At 33.7% G+C, this 24,568-nt stretch overlaps 1 protein-coding gene across 1 annotated transcript in view; it reads right to left on the bottom strand.

Annotated features, from left to right (window-relative positions):
- The window catches only part of SPDYA (speedy/RINGO cell cycle regulator family member A), a 27,763-nt gene extending 5,023 nt beyond the window's left edge, over nt 1–22,740 (bottom strand). The window contains exons 1-6 of the mRNA XM_045809155.2: nt 21,764–22,740; nt 19,218–19,276; nt 16,982–17,067; nt 11,999–12,170; nt 2,147–2,441; nt 1,652–1,654 (exon numbers count right to left, since the gene is read on the bottom strand). Of these exons, the coding sequence (XP_045665111.1) occupies nt 1,652–1,654; nt 2,147–2,441; nt 11,999–12,170; nt 16,982–17,067; nt 19,218–19,276; nt 21,764–21,998 (850 nt within the window). The 5' untranslated portion in view covers nt 21,999–22,740. The remainder of the gene's footprint in view (nt 1–1,651; nt 1,655–2,146; nt 2,442–11,998; nt 12,171–16,981; nt 17,068–19,217; nt 19,277–21,763) is intronic.
- Nucleotides 22,741–24,568: the final 1,828 nt, after the last annotated feature.

A 24,568-nucleotide genomic window follows, 5' to 3' on the forward strand; every position in this document is an offset into this window, starting at 1 on the left:
ATTGTTCGAAGTCATTGAAATCCCAACAAAAATGAAATATGCAAATAAATTACGATGCTTATACCATGTCTTGATTAAAAACCAGGTTTCCTAAGACTAATAACCTGGGGAAATGCTTTATGATAAAGTGAAAAAAAGCACGCCTAGATATAGTATGCTTCTAATTTTTTTAAAATAGAAGATAGAAAAGTGTATAGTATTACAGAATTATAATAAAACAGGATGGTATTTGCATAAAACTGACCCATAGAGAAATGGAACAGCATAGAGAGTCCAGAACTCACACATATATGGTTAATTAATTTATGGCAAAAGAGCAAAGAAGTGGGAACAGATAGTCTCTTCAATAAATGGTGTTGGAAAAATTGGACAGTCACATGCAAAAGAAATGAAGACCATCTTGTCTATGCACAAAAAATCAACTCACAATGGACTAAAGACTTGAACGTAAGACCTGAAACCATAAAACTAGAACAAAATGAGAGGACATTCATCTTGCCAGTGGTTTTTTGGATTTGACACCAAAAGCAAAGTTAGCAAAGCAAAAATAAGCAGTGGATTACATCAAATTAAAAAGCTTCTGTACAGCAAAGAAAACCATCAGCAAAATGAAAAGGCAACCTATGGAATGGGAGAAAATATTAACAAGTCATATATCTGATAAGGGGTTCATATCCAAAATATATAAACAACTCCTACAACTCAAGAGAAAAAAAATCAAAAAATGGGCAGAGGAAATGAATAGACTTTTCCAAAGAAGACATATAAATAGCCAACAGTTACACAAAAAGGTGTTCAACGTCACTAATCATCAGTAATGCAAATCCAGACCACACTGAGATACGCTTGTTAGAATGGCTATTATCAAAAAGGTAAGAAATAACAAGTGTTGGTGAGGATTTGGAGAAAAGGGAACCCTTGTACACTGTTGGTAATGTAAATTGCTACAGCCAGTATGGAAAAACAGTATAGAGGTTCCTCAAAAAATTAAAGATAGAACTACTATATGATCCAGCAATTCCATATCTGGGTATCTATCCTAAGGAAACCAAATCACTTATCTCAAAAAGGTATCTGTACCCCCTTGTTCGTTGTAGCATTTGGCAATAGTCAAAACGTGGAACAACCTAAGTGTTCATTCTCAGATGAATGGATAAAGAAAATGGTGTGTGTGTGTGCACGCATGTGTGTGCACACGTGCGTGTATAGACTATCATTCAGCCATATAATATCATTGGAATGGAAAATCATTCAGCCATAAAAAATTAGGAAATCCTGCCATCTGTGACAACATGGGTGACCTTGAAGGCATTATGCTAAGTGAAATACTTTAGAGAAAGAAAAATACTGTGTGATCTCACTTATATGTGGAATCTAAAAACAAAACAAAACAAAACAAAACAATGAACTCACAGACACAAAGAACAGATTGGTGTTTGCCAGAGGTGGGGATGCACAGTGGGCAAAATGGGTGAAGGTGGTCAAAAGATAACAAACTTCCTGTTATAAATCAGTCCTGGGATGCAATGAGCAACATGTCGACTATAGTGCACAATACTGTATTGCATATTTGAAGGTTACTAGGAGAGTATATCTTTTAAGTTCCCATCACAAAAAAATAATTAAACTATGTGTGGTGATGGACTTTAACTTACTGTGGTAACCATTTCACAATATATCAAATCATTATGTTGTACACCTAAAATTAATATATCAATTATATCTCAATTTTAAAAAGTATATAGAAGAAAACCAGTAGTTAATCACTGAAAAAGCTGGTGAGATTATAAATAAATTTATTTTCTTTTTAAAATACTGAATAAAACATTTCAAAGAAAATGACTCAGGCTCTTCAAATACTTAATACTTAAGAATACTTGAGACCCATGGTGTATTAGGTTTCAATTTAACATAAGTCACACTAAAAATCTTTTAGTTTAGGTAACCTACCACAAAAACAGATACTGATACAAGACAAATAGTAACTGAAAAGGAGAAAACTTTCAGTACTAATTTAACTCAAATTGTCCTAGTAAATAAAATTATTATGTACCCCTGCCTATAAGGAATGACCATAGCTCAATAAATAACTTGGATTTGTTAATAACTTGCATACATCTAATTCTGACATATTACTAAATCATACCTTGAGAATAGCTATAAGCTTGAGAAGGATCGACTACAATGTCCATTGAGAAGGAGTTGTGTGATTCCTGAGAATGTTTCTCCATCACCTCTGCTGTATCACTGGATGAAGATGATGAAGACAATCCCAGTCTAACATATCTTCCTTTTTTACCACAGAGTGAACAATCTACCGGTGTGGCACTAGGTCCCCTGGGCAGTTGAACTTCATCTCTGTTGTAGTTTCTAACAGCTCCACTGTGATGCACAGAGCGTTCCCGTTGCCATATATAATGGGTTGGAGCAATAGCCATAACCTATGGTGGAAAGCTTTCTTTTAGAATTTCAATAAGATTTTAAAATTTGGAAAGTTAAGTACAAAAATATGACTCACAGACAGCTATCTCTAAAACTAGATCTAAAAACCTAAGTTACTGATGTTTAAAAAAAAAAAGAAGAAGAAGGCATCTCCAGATAAGACAGTATTACCTATAAAGTGATTCACTGCTTGGATCCTTAAGACAATACAAAGTACTTAAGTTATTTCAAATATTTCAACCTTCCAGGTTTTTCAGTTCTGAATATTCTAAGTTTGGGATAGATAATACAGTTAGTCCAAAACAATGCATAATTCTTAACTTTGGAATATACTTGGTTGAAAATAACATTGTAAAGGTTTCTAACTACGTATGTTAGGCTAATCTTAACATGTTTGCAATTATGGCAAGGGAAATGGTGAATAAGAACATGGGTAAGTTATTTAACCTCTCTTCCCTCCGTTTCCTTATCTGTAATATGGAGAGAATACTGGAGTTTCCTTTAGAGGGTTTTGCAAGGATTAGATGGGGAATTAATTATTAAACACTTAAGATTCATTGCTACATGTTGGGCAGTGTTCTCCAAGGTTAGATAAAATACTGCCTTTTGAGTCAGGATAGACTTAGTTCCTTAACCTGGCTCTGCCACTTGCTAAGCTGTATGATATTGGGCAAGTTACTTAACCTTTCTGAGGCTCCATTTCTTCATATTTAAAATGGGGATACTATCTGCCTCATAGAAAGGCTAGATATGTGTAAAATCCTTATCACATAATAAGGAGCTGGCAAAAGATAGTCACTTACGAAGTCAAAGTAGGGAAATACACCTACATATGTTGACCCCACGATGTCTAAAATATCTAAGCAGAGTGTTAGAATGTTACTTCTAAGCAAAAATGTTTAGTCGCAGGTATCAATGATCAGAGTAAATGAGAATTGTAAGAATTTGTTAGGTGGTGTCTTTTTAATGCCTAAACCAGTGATTTTCAACTTGTTTCAGGAGCTCTGAGTTTTCATAGACTATATTAGGGGTTCCAGGATGGGCTATGGGAAGACCAATCAAGCAGAGAACCTCAGTTTAGGGGATTGTGTATAAAATTTCACTTGGAAAGAAAGAAGGCTTTGTTGTTAAAAATGAAAACCTTAAAACCCCCAGATTGAGACCAGTCCACTTAGAAAACAGGGTACCTGTGGCCTCCCCCCAAATAATGGCATAAAGAATGCTAGCTATGCTAATTTTTTAAAGTTATTTTAGGATTGAATTTATTTTATAATCCACTTCTTAAATCCTTCAAAAAAGTTTTCAACAAACATGTAATAAAGTAACATATCTTTTAAATAGTAGATGTAAAGATATTTATTTTAACAATAAATATTTCCATAACAATATAAAACTAGGTTCAGAGCTACCTGAAGTGAGGAAGCAAAATATCAGAATTTCTTATTCCTTTCATATTTATCTATTTCTTCCTCAACACTTGTACATCTTTATTTCCCATTTCTGGAATGTCCTCTCCCTTTTGTCTTAGGATAGCTTTTCCTTCAATGCCGAGCATGAAGTTCCACTTCTAAAAAGTCCAGTTTTCAGCTTGTGCTGTTTTGTTGTTAATGCTACATTAGGACTTTAGCATGTGTCTCGTACTCAGATATATCCTTTTATGAGTGTAACCAATCTATTGAAAGCCCTCTGGGCAGGAATAGTCTCACACCTCTCTATCAAATGCTTTCCACATAACATTATGTAGTCATTGTATATTTCTTATTGATAGATGAAAATAATTAAGAATTAGAGGCCACTGACATTATAAACTTCCAACATGATTTTTTAAAGAATCCTGTAGCAAACTCTAGTGAGAAGAGCAGAGAAAAATAGGAAGCAAAGGGCACAAAATAGGTTTAGTAAACCCTTCTTTGTATAACAAACTAGGTATCAGTCTCTCTACATGCCAACCCTGCTAGAAAAATGCATGCCCACATACTTGTGTACTTTTAAATATATGTTTGCACATATTTTATACATACAAGTATTAGAATATTATTGTGATAACATCGAATTGCAAAGACAAGTGTAAGAGGGTCAAGAAAGCAGGATTTTGATCCTAATTCTATTAGTTCTATGACCTTGGGCAAATTACATAATCTTCTGGGCTACAGGTATCTTTTGTATAATGAGAAAACAGGTCACTTACAGTCCTCAAATTCTGTGATTTATAAAAGTAACTTCTTTGAAGCATTAATAGCACTTGATCTACTAAAAATGTTATCCTAGTTTTTATTTTACTTTTCTGTCATTTTTAGTGATTTTTTTTTTTTTGCTGTCTTTGATGGGTGTTCCAAAATTTAATACTTGGCCCTGTTTTTCTCTTATATTCTACTTCTCTGTGATCTCAAGAGATAGTATAATGTAGGTGTTAAAAATACTGACTATGGAATCAGACTGCCTAGGTTTGAATACTAGTGTGCTGCTTGACTAGGTGTGTGACCTTAGAGAAGTCATTTAGCCTCTCTGTGCTTCAGTTTCCTCTTCTAGGATTATCTAGCTAGCTGTAAGAATTGTTGTGAGAGTTAACACATGTGCAGTACCTAGAATACTGCCTGACAGGTGCCCCCCAAAGTATTAACATTATGTTCACCTTGATTTCTTATCTACTCTACCAAGCTTTAAACATCACTTATATGTGATGACTCATACTTTACTTATACCTGTTGACCATTCACTTAATTATCCAAATATCACCTTAAATTCATATGTCTGATACCAAATTCCCTATTTTCCCAGTAAACCAGTTTGTTACTTTAGTGATTCCTATTTCCATTATGGAATCCGTCACCCTTTCTGTTCTACAGATTTGAAACGCTGAAAGCTCACTCTTCCATGTGCCCTATACCCAACTGGTCACCAAGTAATGACAAGTATAATTTCATAACATCAATTTTTCTTTGGCATCGCTATCTTCAGCACTAGGTTTACACCCTCCTTCCTGAACTATAGCAAATTTAACAGTTTCCAGTATCTTCCCTATATTGGGTCGCTGCTGCATACGGTCATTGGATTATTTTGTTCAAAACTCTGTTTACATCTCTGCTTTCTAAATTCTAATCTGGAATCATATAGTGGCTGACAGAAATATCAGCTCTGATGATACTGTGCCGTCTAGGCCAGAGTACATAACAACAACAGAGAAAAGCTTCCTCTTTAATAAAATTGCCACCCACCATCATGCATATAGGGGATGGGAATTGGAGTCTAACTCTCATCACATTGGCATATTCCCTAATCTGTGAACCAATTTAGGAATTAGGCTATCATCAGTCTCAATAAATTCCACTCAGAGGAGCTGATATCCAAAAAGGTAAACTGATTATAAGAAGATCGTAAGATCAGAATAAATAGGGAAATTGTCTTTATTCATTTCAGGAGAAGCCCTACATATATTTTTCAATATAATCATACCTCATCTCTTTCCAAAAAAGAATTTGAGGCAGTTGACAAAAAGTAAAAAAAAAAAAAATCATTAAACTAAGACTCAAAAGGGAAACTTTGGCTAAAGGGAGAAAGCAGACATGCCGGTAGTAAAGGGTGATAGAATTAATGTATTTAGGGAAAAAACTTCACTTAGCTTCTTTGCAGCAACGGAGGTTAAAAAAAAGAGAGAAATTAAAAAATGCATACTATCTGAAAGGAGAGAATAACTTTTTTGATAGTGGTATATAATGGAAAGAGTGTCAAGTGTAAGTACTAGCTGGCCCTACCACTTATTAAATGAATGACCATGGACAAGTTACAACCCTTCTAAGCCCCAGTTTCTTTGTTAGAAAGAAGGAAAGAATATTTACGCTGTTTAAGTCATTTTTTAAATGCTATTTAATTCCTGAGATAAAATAACACAATAGATATGTGTTTTCCAAATTAACCAATATAAGCAGTGAGAAGCTAGCTGTCAGAGAAAACAGAGCACTGGGAAGTCATTAGATGTGAAGTTCTGGGTTTACCAATCAATTGATATATGATCTTGAGTAAATCTCAATCTCCTCAGTCCTCAGTTTCATCAGATGTAAAATGAGAATGCTACAACACTCACAGGTATTTTTGTGAGGATAAGATAATTTATATGAAAATATTTATGAATTTGTAGAGCATAGTGCAAATGTAAAGTATTATTATTATAAGCCAGTTTGTAAATATTATCATAACTTGGGTTTACTTTAGGATGAGACTAAAGAAATGGGTTGGCAGTATGTCAATACCTGGCTCTCAATAATAAATGCATAGAATACTTAACTAAATTTCTAATAACATGTCTTGCCACTTTAATGCATCAAACTTCAGGGCAAGGATGATATAATACTTCTTTATAACAACCCCCACAACACTGAACTTAAGTGTCTTACTCCTAAGTTAGCTGTTAAATGAATAGTTAAGAGAACAGGATAAAGTCTAGGTAATTTCCTTTCCTATATACTGTCATGATTCAACTGTACCTGGTTGGAACAGCCATCAGAAAGCCCCTCTATTTGCCCCTGATGTAAGAGGCAGTGCTAAGTCAGCCTGGTGAAGAGATTTTATAGTTTATTGTTTTTCTACTACATGGATAAGAAGTTATGAAAAAGAATTGCAAGCTTTAAATTCCATTCACTCTGTCAGTCAGCATTATTTACTGAGTACCTACTATATGCCACACACTGTTCTAGGGACTGGGGGATACAATAAGAAAATAAAGATCATGCCCTTTTGGAATTTATATTCTAGCAGGGGGAAATAGACATTAGCAAGATAGGTGAAACAGAGTATATTATATGATGGTTAAGTGCTATGAAGAAAACTGGGAAAAGGAATACAGAGGAATAGTGGGAGGAACCGCTTGTTATTTTAGCAGATTTATTGAGCTATAACTCAAATACCATACAATTCACCCACTTAAAGTATACAATGGCTTTTAGTATATTCAGAGTTGTACAACTATTACCACAAGATTTTAGAATATTTTCATCACTCCATAAAAAAAGAAATCACACCCCATCTCTCCCTCCCCTCAGCCTCTGGCAACCTCTAATCTATCTTCTATCTCTTTGGATTTGTCTATTTTAGACAGTTCACTTAAATGGAATCATATAACATGTGGTCCTTCGCGACTGGCTTCATTCACTTAGCATTAACGTTTTCAGGGTTCATCCATGTTGTAGCACGTATCAGTATTTCATTCCTTTTAATTGCCAAGTAATATATCATTGTATAGATATACAATTGTTTATCCAGTCATTTGTTGATGGACATTCGGGTTTTCACTTTTTGACTATTATAAATAATGCTATGAATATTCATGTACAAGTTATTATGTGGACATAGCTTTCATTTCTTTTGTGTATATAACTAGGACTGGAATTGCTGGGTTGTATGGTAACACTTTGTTTAGCCTTTGAGGAACTGCCATGCTGTTCTCCAAAACAGTCACACTATTTTAAATTCCCACCAGAAGTGTATGAATGTTCCATTTTCTCCACATCCTTACCAACACTTGTTATATTTGTCTTTTCATGATAGCCATCCTAGTGGCTGTGAAGTGATATCTCCTTGTGGTTTTGATGTTGCATTTCCCTGATGGCTAATGATGTTGAGCATCTTTCCATGTACTTTTTTGACTATTTGTATATCCTCTTTCAAAAAGCCTTTTCGGATCCTTGCCCTTTTAAAAGCAGAGTTGTCTTTTTATTGTTGAGTTGTAAGAGCTCTTTATATATTATAGATACAAGTCCCTTATTGGACAGATAATTGGCAAAAATTTTCTCCCACTTTGTGGTTTGTCTCTTCACTTTCTTTATGGCGTCCTTTGAAGGACAAAGTTTTCAATTTTGATGATGATCTCTGTTTTCTTTTGTTGCTTGTGCTTTTGGTATCATTTCTAAGAAACCTAATTCAATATAATAAAGATTTACCCCTATGCATTCTTTTAAAAGTTTTATGTTTTTTAGCTCTTACATTTGGGTCTTTGATCCATTTAGAGTTAGCTTTTATATATGATATGAAATAGCGGTCCAACTGCATTCATTTGCATGTGGATATCCAGTTGTTTCACCACCATTTGTTGAAAAGACTATTCTTTCCCCATTGAATTTTCTTGGTACCCTTGTCAAAATTCAATTGAACATAAAAATGAAGGTTTATTTTTGGACTCTTCAATTTTATTCCATTCCAGGAGATACTACTAGATACAGGGTGGTAAGGAAAGTTTCTCTGAAGTGATATTTAAGTAGAGTCCTGAATGAAGGAGGAAGTCAAGCACACTGATATCTGGGGGAAAAGCAAGCCAGGTTAAAAAAAAAAAATCCTGAGGTGGGAATGTCCTTTTTGTCTGAAGAATGGCAATGGGGCCAGTGTAGGTGGAGGGAAGTGAGATGAAGAAAAAGAGATGAGAGTTGGCAGACCAGGTAGAACCATGATAAGGGTTTTACCTTTTACTCCGTGTGAGATGGGAAGCCTCCTAGAGGCTTTTGAGTAGAAGTCATGATTTGACTTACTTCTAAAAGACTTAGTCTGGCTGGTGTTGAAAACAGATTACAGGAGAGAAAGATTATAAGAGACACCACTTGGAAGATTATAGCAATAATTGAGGCAAGAGGGGACAAAGTAGGGCTTAGTGGTAGAGGAGGTGAGAAATGGTAGGATCCTAGATATTTTCTTCAGGTATGGATGTGAGAAGTGAAGGGCAACAGTTTTTTTGGCCTGAACAACTAGAGTGATGAAGTTAGCTGCTTTTTTTTTTTTTTTTTAACATGTAGAACATTGTAGGAGGAGTAAGTTTGGAGGTCTATGTGGGGGAATCAGAAACTGGACTTTCAGCATGTTAAGTCTGAGGTATCTACTAGATAATGAAATATGGACAGGAAATTTGATATGCACGTCTAGATTTAGGGGAGAGAGTTGTTGTCAGTTGAAGCCTTGAGAGACTAAACTTTTCTGTAAATCCCATTACACAGCTGAGTTTACAGCTATCTAAAACTTTTTAGTCTTTTACACATACACCATTAAGCCATACCTTTCTCTGGCTGTTTCATAGTCTGATGCCAGCAACTGAAGTAATCCTAGCTCCAACTGTGTAAATTAAGTTGCTGCAGTTATAGTGCAAGTTGTTCTATCTTAGGAATGGGTGGGCAATCTGCCATGAGGTGAGCATTACCTATCCTGGCCTCTTGCCTCTGGTACCCACTCCATGCTCTTAGCTGAGTGTACCATGGGAGCTTAAAGTGTTTACTTTGAAAAAAATCAGAGTGTTCAAATAAGGCCTACTATCATGTACAAGGATGGCACAGGTGCACAAATTATCCACTCCTGACCTGGGGAGGTAGTGATAAAAAACAGCAATACAGGACTCTTTCAATGCTCTGTAATAGGAATGAGTTGTTTAAATCCTTTAATGAGGATCCATTAATTTGGGGAAGGTGAGATACACACCCAATTTGTCATAATTTTCTATTGAATTCAATCCTGAAAAAACTTGGCCTGCTATTCAGTCTTCTAAGTTATTTTTTAATCCTTTCATTTCCCCCAACATTCAACAATCCTCTTAATTTAATCCACAATTATGCATGCTTTCTAATATCTTCATCTCATTAATAAATATAATTAAGAAGGTTAATTCTGGGCAGAGTTCTATGACACATCTCCAAAGTATCCCCTGAGGTTTGACACTAATGCATTAATTGGCTGTTTTAGCCTGTTATCATTGAACTGGATATAACTTCATTTCGTTATAGCATTATCTAATTCACATTTACCAAACTTTACTCAACTAGTACTGGCTTACAATGATCACTGCCTTCCATTTAATTTTCTACTCTAGAATATTTCTTTAGTTTGAAACATTAACTCTTTATTGAAAACCAGAACATTAGAAAAAATAACCCATTATTTTAAAATTTTTATTTAAATTCAATTAATTAACAGAAAGTATTATTGGTTTCAGAGGTAGAGTTCAATGATTCATCAATGTATATAACACCCAGTGCTCATTACATCACGTGCCCTCCTTAATGCCCATCCCCCAGTTACTCCTCCCCCTCCCCACCCTCTGGCAATCCTCAGTTTGGTTCCTATAGCTAAAGAGTCTCTTATGGTTTGTCTCCCTCTCTGGTTTCGTCTTGTTTTATTTTTCCCTCCCTTCCCCTATCATCTTCTGTTTTGTTTCTTAAATTCCACATATAAGTGAAATCATGATAATTGTTTCTCTTATTTCACTTAGCATAATACCCTCTAGTTCCAGCCATGTTGTTGTAAATGGTAAGATTTCATCTTTTTGATGGCTGAGTAATATTCCATTGTGTGTGTGTGTGTGTGTGTGTGTGTGTGTGTGTATCTTCCTTATCCATTCATCTGTTGATGGACATCTGAACCCTTTCCATAGTTTGGCTATTGTGGACATTGCTGCTATAAACACTGGGGTGCAGGTACCCCTTCGGATCACTATGTTTGTATCTTTTGGGTAAATACTTAGTAGTGCAATTGCTGGGTCATAGGGTAGCTCTATTTTTATATATAGATATGTTCTATACTGTTTGCCAGAGTGGCTGCAACAGCTTGTATTCCTACCAGCACTATAAGAGGGTTCCCCTTTTTCTGCATCCTCGCCAACATTTGTTGTTTCCTGACTTGTTAATTTTAGCCATTCAGACTGGTGTGAGGTGGTATCTCATTGTGGTTTTGATTTGTATTTCCCTGATGCCGGGTGATGTTGAGAGCATTTTTTCATGTGTCTGTTGGCCATTTACAGGTCTTCTTTGGAGAAATGTCTGTTCAAGTCTTCTACCCATTTCTTGACTGGATTATTTGTTCTTTGGGTGTTGAGTTTTATAAGTTCTTTAAAGATTTTGGATACTAGCCCTTTATCTGATAAGACATTTGCAAATATCTTCTCCCATTCTGTAGGTTGTCTTTTGGTTTTGTTGACTGTTTTCTTTGCTGTGCAAAAGCTTTTTATCTTGATGAAGTCCCAATAGTTCATTTTTGCTTTTGTTTCCCAAAATAACCCATCTTTTAATTTTTACTGTCTTTCTGTTTTATCTTAATAGACTCTGGTATCAAGGAAACTTACTTTATGTATTCTTCTATGTGCAAAGAAGTATGATTTTTAACATATTTAAATTTATTTAAATTTTAGGCCATGCAGTTTGCATTTCAATCTTGGGAACTTGAAGTTTCACAAACTTTATTAATGGAAATTATTATTCAGCTCTAAATGTTATTAACATATTTTGGAATGTGCACACTGTTCTTTCCCAATATATTTGTGATATTTTAGACTAGAGAAACACAAACAAAAATATTTACTACAGAAGTAGGCTGCTCTGAAAAACAGAAATGACAATTTTTAATTATTGTGGTATAAAATTAAAACATCAACATTGTAATATACAAGTTGTACTCAAGTTAACCATCAGGGTTAATAGTCTACCCTTACATATACAAAAAATGAAATATTAGAAGCACATTAAAAAACAAGACAAGGGAAATTACATAAAGAGAAAACAGAGATTACATATATAAAGTACTTAAAAAATCTTACCTCCTCACAGCATCGCCTGCTTACAATAGCCCTATAGTCAATTCTATCCCAGAGTTGGTCCCTTAACTTTAAGAAATTAGGGAACAATTTTCTCCAGTTTTTCCCTAATGCCCATGGAAAAATTTCATATTTGGATTCTTCTTCGTCTTCTTCAACTGTATTAGCCAGATACCTAACAAAAAAGACCAACAACTCAAAAAAGAAATGGCAAAAGGACAGGAACAGGCAGCTCTCACACACACACACACACACACACACACACACACACACACACACACACACTATCACTTATAAACACATAAAAGACGTTCATCTTTACTCATAATTAAAGAAATGTAGGTAAAAAATAGAAATACAGTGAATTTTACCTTGTTGAGTTCTGGATATTTTTGTATTCCTATAAATCTTGAGCTTTGTTCTGGGATGCAGTTAAGTTACTTGGAAACAGTCCGATCCTTTCAGGTCTTGCTTTTATGATTTGTTAGGTGGATCTGGAGCAATGTTCAGACTAGGGCTAATTGTTCCCCACTACTAAGCCAAGACATTCTTGAGTACTCTGCTCAATATCCTGTGAACTATGAGTTTTTTCAATCTGGCTGGTGGGAAAAGGCACTATTTCCAGCCCTGGGTAAATGTTAGGCACTGTTCCCTCTAATCCTTTCTTATGGTCTTTCCCCACACCCAGGTAGTTTCCTTATACACATATGGGAATTTGTATCCTCTTAAATACTTGAGGGGGATCAGGCATGCACAGAAGCAGGAAAACATGACCCATAATAAAAAGAATCATCAATTAAAACTGACACATGTTAGAAAAAACAGACATTAAACAGACAAGGACATTAGAACAGTTATATTTATTCCAGATGTTCAAAAAGATAAGGAGACACATGCAAATTGTACTTCTAGAGATGAAAACTATGTTTACAATGAAAAATACATAAGAGTGGGATTACTAGACTAAATATTGCAGAAGAAAAGATGTGTGCACTGAAGACACCAATATAAACTATCCAAAATGAAACACACACAGAAAAAGAAAAACAATAATAGAGGTGAAACTGGAGTCCCTAAAGGGTATTGGGTGGAGAAAAAAAATATTTGAAGAAATAATGGCTGAAAATTTTTGAAATTTGATGAAAACTATAAAAATACTAAGAAGCTTAATGAAGCCCAAAGCACAAAATATGAAGGAAATTACACCAATGCACATCATAATCAAATTGTTCAGAACCAGTGATAAAGAGAAAATCTTAAAAGCAGACAAACAAACAAAACATGTTAGATAACACAAAAACAGAGATAAGGATAGAGATTTCCCACTGGAAACAATTAAAACTCCATAGATGACTTTCCAAGAAAAATACGCAACTTATAATAAAAAATTACAAAACATGTGAGAGAACAAGGCACCATAAACAAAAACAGACCCTGAAGTGTGAAGACACTGAAATAGACAAACACCAAAGGAAAAAAGGTCTTAACAGCAGTAAGAAAGGAAGGCAAATGATTCCAAGTGGAAGATTTGAGATGCAAGGAGTAGTAAGCAAAGATGTATGTGGGTTAATCTAAACAAATATTCAGTGTATAAAACAATGACAATAATAATGTCTCTTAAGTTTTTGAAGGGCTTCATGTAGAACTACAGAATTATAAAACAAGAGAATATAATTTGAGAAGGGGGTAACTGGAGTTAAAATACTTAAGGTTCTTGATTAAAAATAACTGGGATAGAGCTTCCTGGTAGATGCTGAGAGGGTATGGAAGCTCCATGCCCTTTTCCCATACCTTGCCCTATGCCTCTCTTCCATCTGGCTGTTCCTGAGTTATATCCTTTTATAATAAACTGGTAATCTAGTAAGTTAAAAAAATAAGTAACTGGGATAACTGCTAAGAGAACAGATATAAACTGCGTAATTTCCTGAAAAGTAGAGGAAAAAAAAGTATCAAAAAATAAAAATTAAAAAAATCTCAATCAAAAAGATAAAAATGGAGTGGAAAGAAGAAACAGAAAAAGTGGGACATAAAGACAAGATAGTAAAAAAAAAATTCAAATATATAAGCAACAATAGAATATTATTCTGCAGCAAAAATGAACCAGAGCTACTCATATCAATATTAATGGATCTCAAAATCATAAAGCAAAAGAAGGAAGTTACAGAAGAACGGAGAGCATGACTATTTTACATATAGTTTAAAAACAGGAAAAACTAAACAATATATTATTTAGAGATTTATACATAGAATAAAGAAAATCAAGAAAATTACTACCTGTGGAAGGAAGGGGGCTCTATGTGAGAAATTGTGTACTGTGAGTTTCTAAGATTCTGGCAGTGTTCTCTTCTTAAGTTGAGTCTTGGGTACATGAGTATTTGTTTTGCTTTTTCCTTATCACACACACGTATATACACACTCCATACACTCCTTTTGTAGATATTTCACATTAGAAATTTCAAAAAGGCACAGAAGTATATAGTACACTTCTATTCAGGTAATATATACACTGGTTCATATATAGAAAATTATTTCTAGACAGATACACATGAAATGTTAATTGTCCTTGAGGAAGGATGCTAAGGTCTTGAGATATGAGGAAGACTTACTTTTAAGTGTATACCCACTTATGTCCTTTAAAAAATTGTATGCATATTCAATCTAGTTACATTAATATAAAATTAGCAACTACATATTATTTTATCCTCCCTTAAATTAACTGTACATATTTTAATATTACCGTAATATAAAACACCTCATTGTTAAACCCATTCAGTTATATGAGTCAAATCATGTCATTTGTAAAAATTACATAAAGTAATTCCTTACTTTAGTATCCCTGATAGTTCTTAGTAAAGGGTAGATAGAAGCCAGAGGTTGGCCTCTTTCATGCTTGTTGACTAAAGAAAACATAGAAAATCTATAATATACTATGGTACTATGAAATCAGGACTACGTTGTGATTCTGTTCTAGATTAACAATTTTTAAGGCTCAATGTGATAAAATATCTGTACTGTATGCATGTAAGTTGTCTTCTAATTTGAAATAGATTTTCTTGGAGCAGAGTCCATTTCTTTTGTATAATAGTTAATTATGTTTATCCAAATAAAGAATTAAGAACATCCATAAGTTAAAGGATGCCCAAAAAAGTTAGATACACATTCCTTGCCTTCAAGAAGCCTATAGTCAAGTAGAGAGGCAACTAAGTATGAAACAAATAACTGTACAAGACAATATTCAATCATGACAATAAAAGTTCAGTGTTATGAGAATATATAGAAGGGGAAAGAACTTAAGTTAGAACTGTGGCTAAATGAGAAAATATTTACTGAGAACTATTGAGTCAGGCTATATAAAAAGTATGATTAGATATAAAATGGATATTATAATCCATGTTATTTTTAACATGGTACTTATTGTACAATATACAATGCAACCGCACACACTACTACATAATGTGAACTGACAGTGCTTTACTGGTAATAAGATTACTAAAACGTCAAACAAATCCAATTTCAAGAATCTGGTAAGAATTAAAACTAAAGCTTCTTTGGGTTTGTTTTTAACTTTCAGGTGGGAAAAACTGCAAAATAGATATTGCCTCAACATACAGATATAATATAATACCAAAAAGACATGTAAACAGTGGCTAATCACTGAATTTGTCCATTGGCAAGTCACACCTGAATTTGTGCCCCAGCTCTGCCACTACTAACTTTTGTGAGGTTGGGATGTACTTATCTTCCTAAGTCTCAATTTCCTCATCTGTGAAATTAAGATAATTAAATAATGTATTTCATAGAGAAGATTCAAGGAGCTTACAAATATTTTTTTTGCGGTCTCTTGCATATAACATTCAGTATTAGCTAGTACTATTATATTCCCACAATTTAGCAATGATCACCAAATGTTATAGAGTTCATTTTTCCTCATGCATGGGGAAATATGTCTTCTGAACACAAGAAGAGATCAGTTTCTTCTAGTCCTACTCTTTGAATCACACTTTGAGTCCAAATTAAAACTCACTTTTTTAAAGTTAAAACTCACTCATCAGTGCTAACAGTTGTGCTATTCACCTTAAGTATTTTTATATGTAGTTCCCTAGTTAAGTCCTTAAAATTATATTCATACATTTCCAACTGCAGTTATTATATCTAGGTAATGGGTAGAAAACGTTTTGAGATCGAGATAGATTTTCTTAAACTACATTGCTTCTAGTAGAATTCTGACCTACAGATCGGAAAGCCATGTTATTAAAACCATTTAACAGATCACAAAGCTAGTATGAACTGTCTAATACAAAGTAAGAAGAATTGGAAAACAAACTATATTCCTTGGTCAAAGTTCAGTGTGTTAAGTAAAAGAGTTAAGTGGTTACTAAAGGTATCAGATATGAAAAACTTCTATGTTACAGATATAAATCTACAATTAGTATGTCTACAGCATTTTCCACAAGCTGTTTAATGGAAAAGGGCAATGATGATGATTTTAACTATAAGTTTACCAGAAATTCCAAAGAGAATATTTTGGCTTTTAAAACATATCTAAGTTCAAAAGAGGAGAATCTGGGATAATTTATATGGAGCACTCTGAAAAATGTAAAAGGTACAATACAAACTTAAGTGAAATACTTAATAACAAATCTTAGGCATATAGCAGGATAAGATCAGAGAAAAGAGCATAAAAATATCCTATTAAAGTAAAAAAAGTATATCTTCTATATATAAAGGCCTATTCAAAGGTATATATCAGGTTTTAAAAAGTCTCTGTTTTATTTTTTTATGAGTTACAATGTTAACTTTATTTACTTATTTCTTTAAGTAGGCTCTGTGCCCAATGTGGTGCCCAAGCTCACAACCCAGAGATCAAGAGTCGCATGCTCTAGCAACCAAGCCAGCCAGGCACCCCAAAATAGCCTGTTTTAAATAAGGTATCATGTATATTATAAATAAGAACCACAAAAATCACTTAGTAGAAAGCATACTTACAGAGCAATAAAGAAATTTATCCTGGTATGCTCATTTATAGTAAATTTAGCTCTCTTGAAATAAACAAAGGTCATAGCCAAAAGATACTATAGGGAAAAAAGTAAAAATTAATGTTTTGCTTTCATAAGTAAAACTGCTTTAAAATGGTTATCTTTGAAATGAATAATAAGCTAAAAACAATAAAGCATTACTTATCTTTATTACAGAATTACCTTTTTATCTGGGTCCTTACATTTTGGCTTCCTGTAATTCATGTGAATGGCGAGAAATAGTTCTGAACCATTTATCATGATTAAGATTAGGATGAACTCCTAAATTTTATTATTGCTAATATTTTTTGAACAAAAACCCAATTTTTTTCTACCTTAAATTTCAAATTCATAGAGAAATTGAAATAATAAAACAAATAACCATACATCCTTCACGTAGATTCACCAATTGTTAGTATGTTGTCACATTGGCTTGATGCATGTATCTATACAAAAACTTTTTCTAGATTCCTTAATTATAGACATCCATACTCACTTTTTATTTACTGATTGATTGAATGACTAAGGGTGGCAATTTTTAAATTGAGGTATAACGGACAAAGTTGTATATATTTAAAGTTTACAATGTGATGATTTGATATACATATACATTATGAAATGAATACCAAAATCAAGTTAATCAACACATCCATCACCTCACATAATTTTTTTCCTTTTTGTTAAGAACACTTAGGATCTACTCTCTTAGCAATTTCATATACTCACTTTTTAAAATAACCTTTAAAAAATAACTTATAACCAGAAATTAGAATAACATGGCTCTATTTTTATTGGAAAACAGTGTTTTAAATGTGTTATTAGAAAGAAGTATCTAGCCTGGTATTAGGACACTATGCCAGGTCCTATCTGTCCAAATTAAAAACAACTTATAGTACTGATGTATTAGATTTCCTCTCACAAAATGCCTATTTATCCTGTCTTCATAGGACTGACTACAAAGTGATTCCAAGTTTCCAAGGTAACTTTCAGTAGAGAAATCTTGAGTACTGTTGACACAGTAGGCTGGTTAGTTACTTTAAAAGCACTGCCCCCTGCTGTCCAGCAACTCTAATTACTGTAACGCACTTCAAGTTGAAAACTCTACAACTCCACATGCACATATCTACAGATATTTTATATGAAGCCATTACTGTTAATTTTTAAAAACATTAGTGACTTTGTGAATATGTTTAAAAAGGTTTCATCTTTCAGAAATATACCATCTTGAAAAATTTGTGGATAAAATGTTAGCATGTCTGAGATTTGCTTCAAAATAATCCAGTTTTGGGAAGAAGGATTAGAAGAAACAAGCAGAGCCATGAGTTGATGATTGTAATAGCTACACGATAGGCACGTGGAAGGTCTTTGTTCTATTTTCTCTACCTCGAGGTATATATGTTTGAAATTTTCCAAAATTAAATTTCCAAAATCAGAAATTAAAAAAACCAAACTCTAATTTTAAGTTTGTTACTTTAAGCTTGAAATAAAGTTCACATCAATATTAACTTAATAAGTATTTAATCATAAGCTATTCTTCCATTCATCCCTTTCCCATTGGTTGACACATTAAATTTAAGTGTGATGGGAAGTCATGCTGAATTTTCTGATATGACTGCCTGGTCTAAGATGGCATTTACAAAGCTGAAATCATAACTGTTCAGCTAAATCTAAAGAGTATAGAAATATCACGGTCCCTAGTACGTAAGTTAGCATCATGATGATCTTTTATGAAACACTGATTCTTAAAGAAAGAACATAATAAACTAATTTTACTCTACAAAATTATTGGGATTTGTTTTATCTAAGTTACCTACAAAATATTAAAATGTATAACAGACTTCCTTAGTGGAATGAATGTCAGAATATTCAGAATATTCTTTCTCCACAGCCTGATAAAAGGTAGTAATTCTGATTAAAACATATTAAGTCTATACTGATTCTTGTTTTCAATCAAACAAATATGAACTTAAGGCCATTTAAATCTAATCAATAATATTCTACAATTCCTCAAGTATAAAATGAATCTCTGACATATGCTAATTTCAAAAGTTAATGTGTAAGGATTTCACTTTGAAGGAGCAATGCAGGCTAGTTCTTTTCCTAACCTTGATAAATATGATTGAAAATTCTCATAAGGTTTTTTTAAAGTTCTGATGGTCTAGTAACATAATAATGCTGGTTAATGATTACACTGTTACCAAATTTACCTTGTCTGCAATTTTACAGCAGCAGTCCATCCACAAGAAATCTTGAATTAAATCGTCATCTACAACAAAAGATAGCTATGACTTGTCTTGTAAGAACAGAATGTTTCCTTTTGAAGAATTAGCTTCTAGATAGAGGATTATAAATGATGCTTAGAAAGCAAACAAAAATGGCTGGACCAGTGTTGCTAAAATGTAGTTTGCATTTCTTTGGTTTTATCATTACAAGCACTGTAAAAAAGCTACTAAAAAAAAAAAAGTCAAATGAATGAATAAAATCTTTAAAAACAAAACAAAAAACAAAAACAGAAACAAACCAAAAAGCTACTGCTTTACTTTTGGGTTTTCCATCTGATTTGCTCAGACTGGAGGAGAAGTGTTAGAAATGTTTGGTTTCTTGACTATCCCAATAGCTCTTTGAGAAAGATGTCTTGGGTAACTCTAGATTAGCTCTTTATTCCTTTCCAAAATCAATCTTTACTGGTGGAAATGGAATCTGATAAAAGATAACTCAGTCTTTTGTAAATAACGACGTAATGAATATTACTTGTTTTCTAAATATGTTTTACTCTTTCTACTACTTTCTCCTGTTAGATCCCAGGGTATTTTTAGTTTTGAATTCTTCTTTTCATCTCCTATTTATCTCTGTCCAATTATCTATTATCCAAATGTCAATGAAAATGCCTATATAAAGAAGACTCATAATTTATTAGTTACTTATAATTAACATTTAACTTTGGAAAAACAGTACTGACACAAGATCAACAAAAATACTTTTAAAAATATGCAAAAAGTAGGTCAAAAACACTTATTCAATTTTAAAAGGCTAAAATATATAACCCCCAAATATATGAGTAGTCAGAATATAATCTGAGAAAATCTGCTTTTCCCCATTCAAGTTAAACAACAAAACATAGTTCTTTATACTAATTTTTACATCCTAGAAATATCAATACAGTCGAATACACAGAAAGTTCCAAGAATAAGTACTAATTTTTTGTTGCTAATTAATTTCTGCCTTAATTCCATTTTTAAAAAATAAACTCTACACCCAGCATGGGCTCTAACTCATGACTCCAAGATCAAGAGTCCGTCGCATGTTCTACTGACTGAGGCAGCCAGGCAACCATTTCTTAAATTACATATGGTAGAGCCAGGTATTTTCTCTTAATTCTTATGATCAGTTATGAATAATAAAAATTTTGTGGGTAATAGTTTTGCACTTTAAAGAGAAAGGGAAACTTATATTAACAGCATTCTAGATCCTGACGGGGAACATCCTGGTAGTTCAACATTTTTCTACTTATACTACTTACATATTTCTTCTTTATCTCATCTTCTTTTTTGCTTTTCTTTAAATCTTAACCAGCTTGCCCTCTTTCCCTTCCCCTTCCTTTCTTTCTTTCTTTTCTACAGATTTTTGTCTTCTGAGTAAGGCAAACACTCTTGTCCCCAACTCTCTTATACACTTCTGCCTGTCACCTGGATCTAACAGACTATGGTATCTACTTGACTTGATTCATTCTTACAGATATTTATTAGATTCATCTATCCTACTCTTTAGTCTAATCTGTCTACCTTACTACCTTACCTTAAAAAAAAAAATCTTCCCTTTCTTGGCTAATAGAAGTAATATAAAGAAGTTTCTTTTTAAAGAAATTTGTCAGCAAAGTAGCATCCTCTCATGATCTGAACAAATAAATTTAAACTCAATTTCATTATATGAGCATGATGACAAAGCATAATTAACAATATCCTCCCTATGTGGAATGCCTGCTGGCTCAGTCAGAAGAGCATGCAACTTTTTTTTTTTTTTAAAGACTTTATTTATTTATTTGACAGAGAGAGACAGCCAGCGAGAGAGGGAACACAAGCAGGGGGAGTGGGAGAGGAAGAAGCAGGCTCATAGCGGAGGAGCCTGACGTGGGGCTCAATGCCATAATGCCGGGATCATGCCCTGAGCCAAAGGCAGACGCTTAACAACTGCGCCACCCAGGCGCCCCAGCATGCAACTCTTGATCTCAGGGTATGAGTTCGAGCCCCACACTGGGTGTAGAGATTACTTAAATAAAAATAAAATATTAAAAACATTTATTCCCGATATGTAATACTGAAACTTCTCAAGGTTGACCAATCTTCCCACGTCGCTCAGTTTTAGCACTGAAAATCCTGGGAAACACCTCAGGCCTAGTCAAACTGGGTCAGTTGGCTCATCTGGGACTTTATGTAGTTATTTTACTTAGATCACACAAAACTCATGCTATGAACTTGAACTGCCCAGAATTCACATTTGACATTTGTATTTAAGTAGTCTAGAAGCTAGATGAGTCTGAATTTCTAAACCAAAAGCAATCCAAAATAACAAAAACCCAACATTAAAACAAAAACAACCTAAGTAAAGCAAAAACAAATTGGTTGGAGACAGAAAATCTGACATAGAAAATAACAACATCCTTTTTGATTATTATGAAAACAATAAAGTAGATCTTTAGATTCTCTCATTTTTTAAGTACTTTACAATTACCACTATTAAAATATTTTAAACCTACCAAATAATTTAAAGAAAGCAGTCATTTCCTGACGCTGTATAACTAGACAGGGTCCTTTGGGGCGTTTAGACTTGTTGCTATTATGCGCATTTTTTTCAGATGCTGGCCAACTATCTTTAAAAATAGGACGCTTCAGATTAATGTTTTTTTTAGGCTGATGTGATCTATTTGACCCCGATTTTACATGAACAGTGACAGTAGGTGGTGTCTCACAACACAGCTGATTATGTCTCATTTTGGTTTCCAAAAATTCCTGTAAAAATAAAACATATAATTATTTACCATGCTCTTGTTCATTTCTATATAAAAACAACTAATCAGATGACATTACCAGATGCATTCATATAAAGTGTTACTGAACTTGCTACTAAAATGTTATTTGTGATAGTGACCCACATAAGAAATTGCTTTTAGAATTCAGTGCTAAGAAATGCTATGCTTTCTTTGGGTAACTGATATATCTTCTCTTCCCAATAAGAAGATCCTGCATACCATTCTGCTTTGACGACTAGGTACCCCAAAACCAAATTTGAAAGTTAATTATAGGAACTATGCTGAGTCTATAATCCATTTGTGGTATTCTTTTTACCTAATATTTTAAAATTCTGTTTCTATTGACATAATTTTGTCACATGGTTATTATATACCACTTCAATTTTTTTTATAGAACAAGGCAAACTATTTCCGGAACTAAATTATTATCATATCAAGTCTTATATTGAAAGCTGTTCCTCACACATACAAAATATTTTCTGACTGGTTAATTCCTTGATATGTTACACAATTCATTTATTCAACAAGCATTTACTGGTATTTACTGAAAAGTTAAAAACATTTCTAGCAAAGAAATGTAGGGTATATGTGCTTTGAGGGAGTCTTATAAATTGACACACTAATTTTTAAAGTTGTGAGTGTATGACCGTATTATTTGAATGATTGATTATAGGTGTATATGAATGTACACTGTTATAATCCAATAAAATTAGAAACAGGGTTAATTCATCAATGTTTAACAATATGCATAATCACTACCATATTTGGTGGTAATCAGTTCACATAATTACTGCAGTTAGTATTACTTTTGTGGTCAAAGTATTTATAGGATAGGAAATGTAGGTAAGCATAGGCAAAGCAGGAAACTACTCTAAGACCCTAATGAGAACCTCTGAATCCGTAACTCACAGTGACCCAGGCAGCCATGCCTCCCTTGGTGTTCAAGGAGTTAGGTACAGATTCTCCTTTCTGACCCTCAGAAACTTCCCTGCTGAAGGAAGGAATGGAAAGTAAGATTGGATATAGTAGGGCTAGATCAGCAATGTCCAATATAATATGAGCCACATATGTAATTTTATATTTTTAAAGCTGCATTACAGAAATACAAATAAGCAAATGACCTGAATTTTAGTAATATATTTTATATAATCTAGTCTATCTAAAATATCATTTTAAGGTGTAATCAATATAAAAATTAATGAGATATATTTCATACTTTATTTTTCATACTAAGTGTTTGAAACCTGGTGTGTATTTACACTTACAGGATATCTCAATTCAACTGCTAAATTTCCAACAGTTAGAGTGAAATGTAGTCCTACCAAAACAACAGTTAAGTAAAATTTATTCTATACTCCTTCAGTACTTAAAGTAAATAAAAGTAAAAATTCTTCAGTTGCACCATCCACATTTCAACTGCTCAACAGCCACATGTAGCTAGTAGCTACATAGTAGACAGCAGAGGGCTAGATAATGAAGAACTAAGCAGAGGAAATTACATTCAATTGATTCTAGAATTGCTTCTCCTCCCTGAGTTTCACCTTCCTTCCCTCACCTCATCTTTCTTCTTAGATCCTAAGGTCTAACCAAATTGAAGGCAATTATGGAGTTGGGGTTGGGGGTGCTACAAACTCCATAGAAAAAGGAGAACTTTATGCTCTTTCCTACCCACCTCATCTGGGAGACAGCTGGAGGTCTCATCTGCATCTTTTTTGAAGTAAGAGCAGCCTTACAACTAGATGGAAAAAATTAAAGTCAGGCTTCTCAAACTGGGGTGAAGGGGCTAGGCTTGGGGGTGGGATGTACCAGAATACAGAATAACTATGGCATATCTCCCAAGAGGTAAGTTTTACTCAATGTTAAGTAAATAACTTAAAATAGTGTTGTTGTATTAGGACAACCATGGATATATTGTGAAATAGAATGCAAATACTGCCTATCAAATAAATATGTTCACAGTATAGCTTTACACTATTCCACTAAACCCTTACGTATGTGTTGGGATACTGCATATAAAATTTGAGGAAAGAGAAAGAACTGTGCGAAATTCCCCAAACAGAGATTCATTGAAGTTAATCAGCAAACACTGACAGGAAAGTTATGAAGGAGCTTAAAGAGAGAAGCTATCAATGGACATTCTTGGTCAAATTCCACCTTGAGATAGTTTTAAATTTTGCTCTTTACTTAGCTATACTGAGAAAATAGAGTTCTCATGGCAAGCAAGAGGAAAAGAATGCAAGGCAAATAAAAATATGAGCCATTTCAGGGGGCACCTGGGTGGCTCAGTCAGTTAAGTGTCTGCCTTTGGCTCAGGTCATGATCCCGGTGTCCTGGGACCAGGGTGTATCAGGCTCCCTGCTCAGCGGGGAGCCTGCTTCTTCCTCTCCCTCTGCCACTCCCTCTGCTTGTGCTCTCTGTCACGTGCTCTCATAAATAAATAAATAAATAAATAAATAAATAAATAAATAAATACATAAATAAGATCTGAAAAAAAATATGAGCCATTTCTGGAAAAGGTAAGAGACAGGGAAG

The sequence above is a fragment of the Ursus americanus genome, chromosome 7 (genome assembly GCF_024610735.1).
Source record: "Ursus americanus isolate L20-20 chromosome 7, mUrsAme1.1.p, whole genome shotgun sequence".
Lineage (NCBI taxonomy): Eukaryota > Metazoa > Chordata > Mammalia > Carnivora > Ursidae > Ursus > Ursus americanus.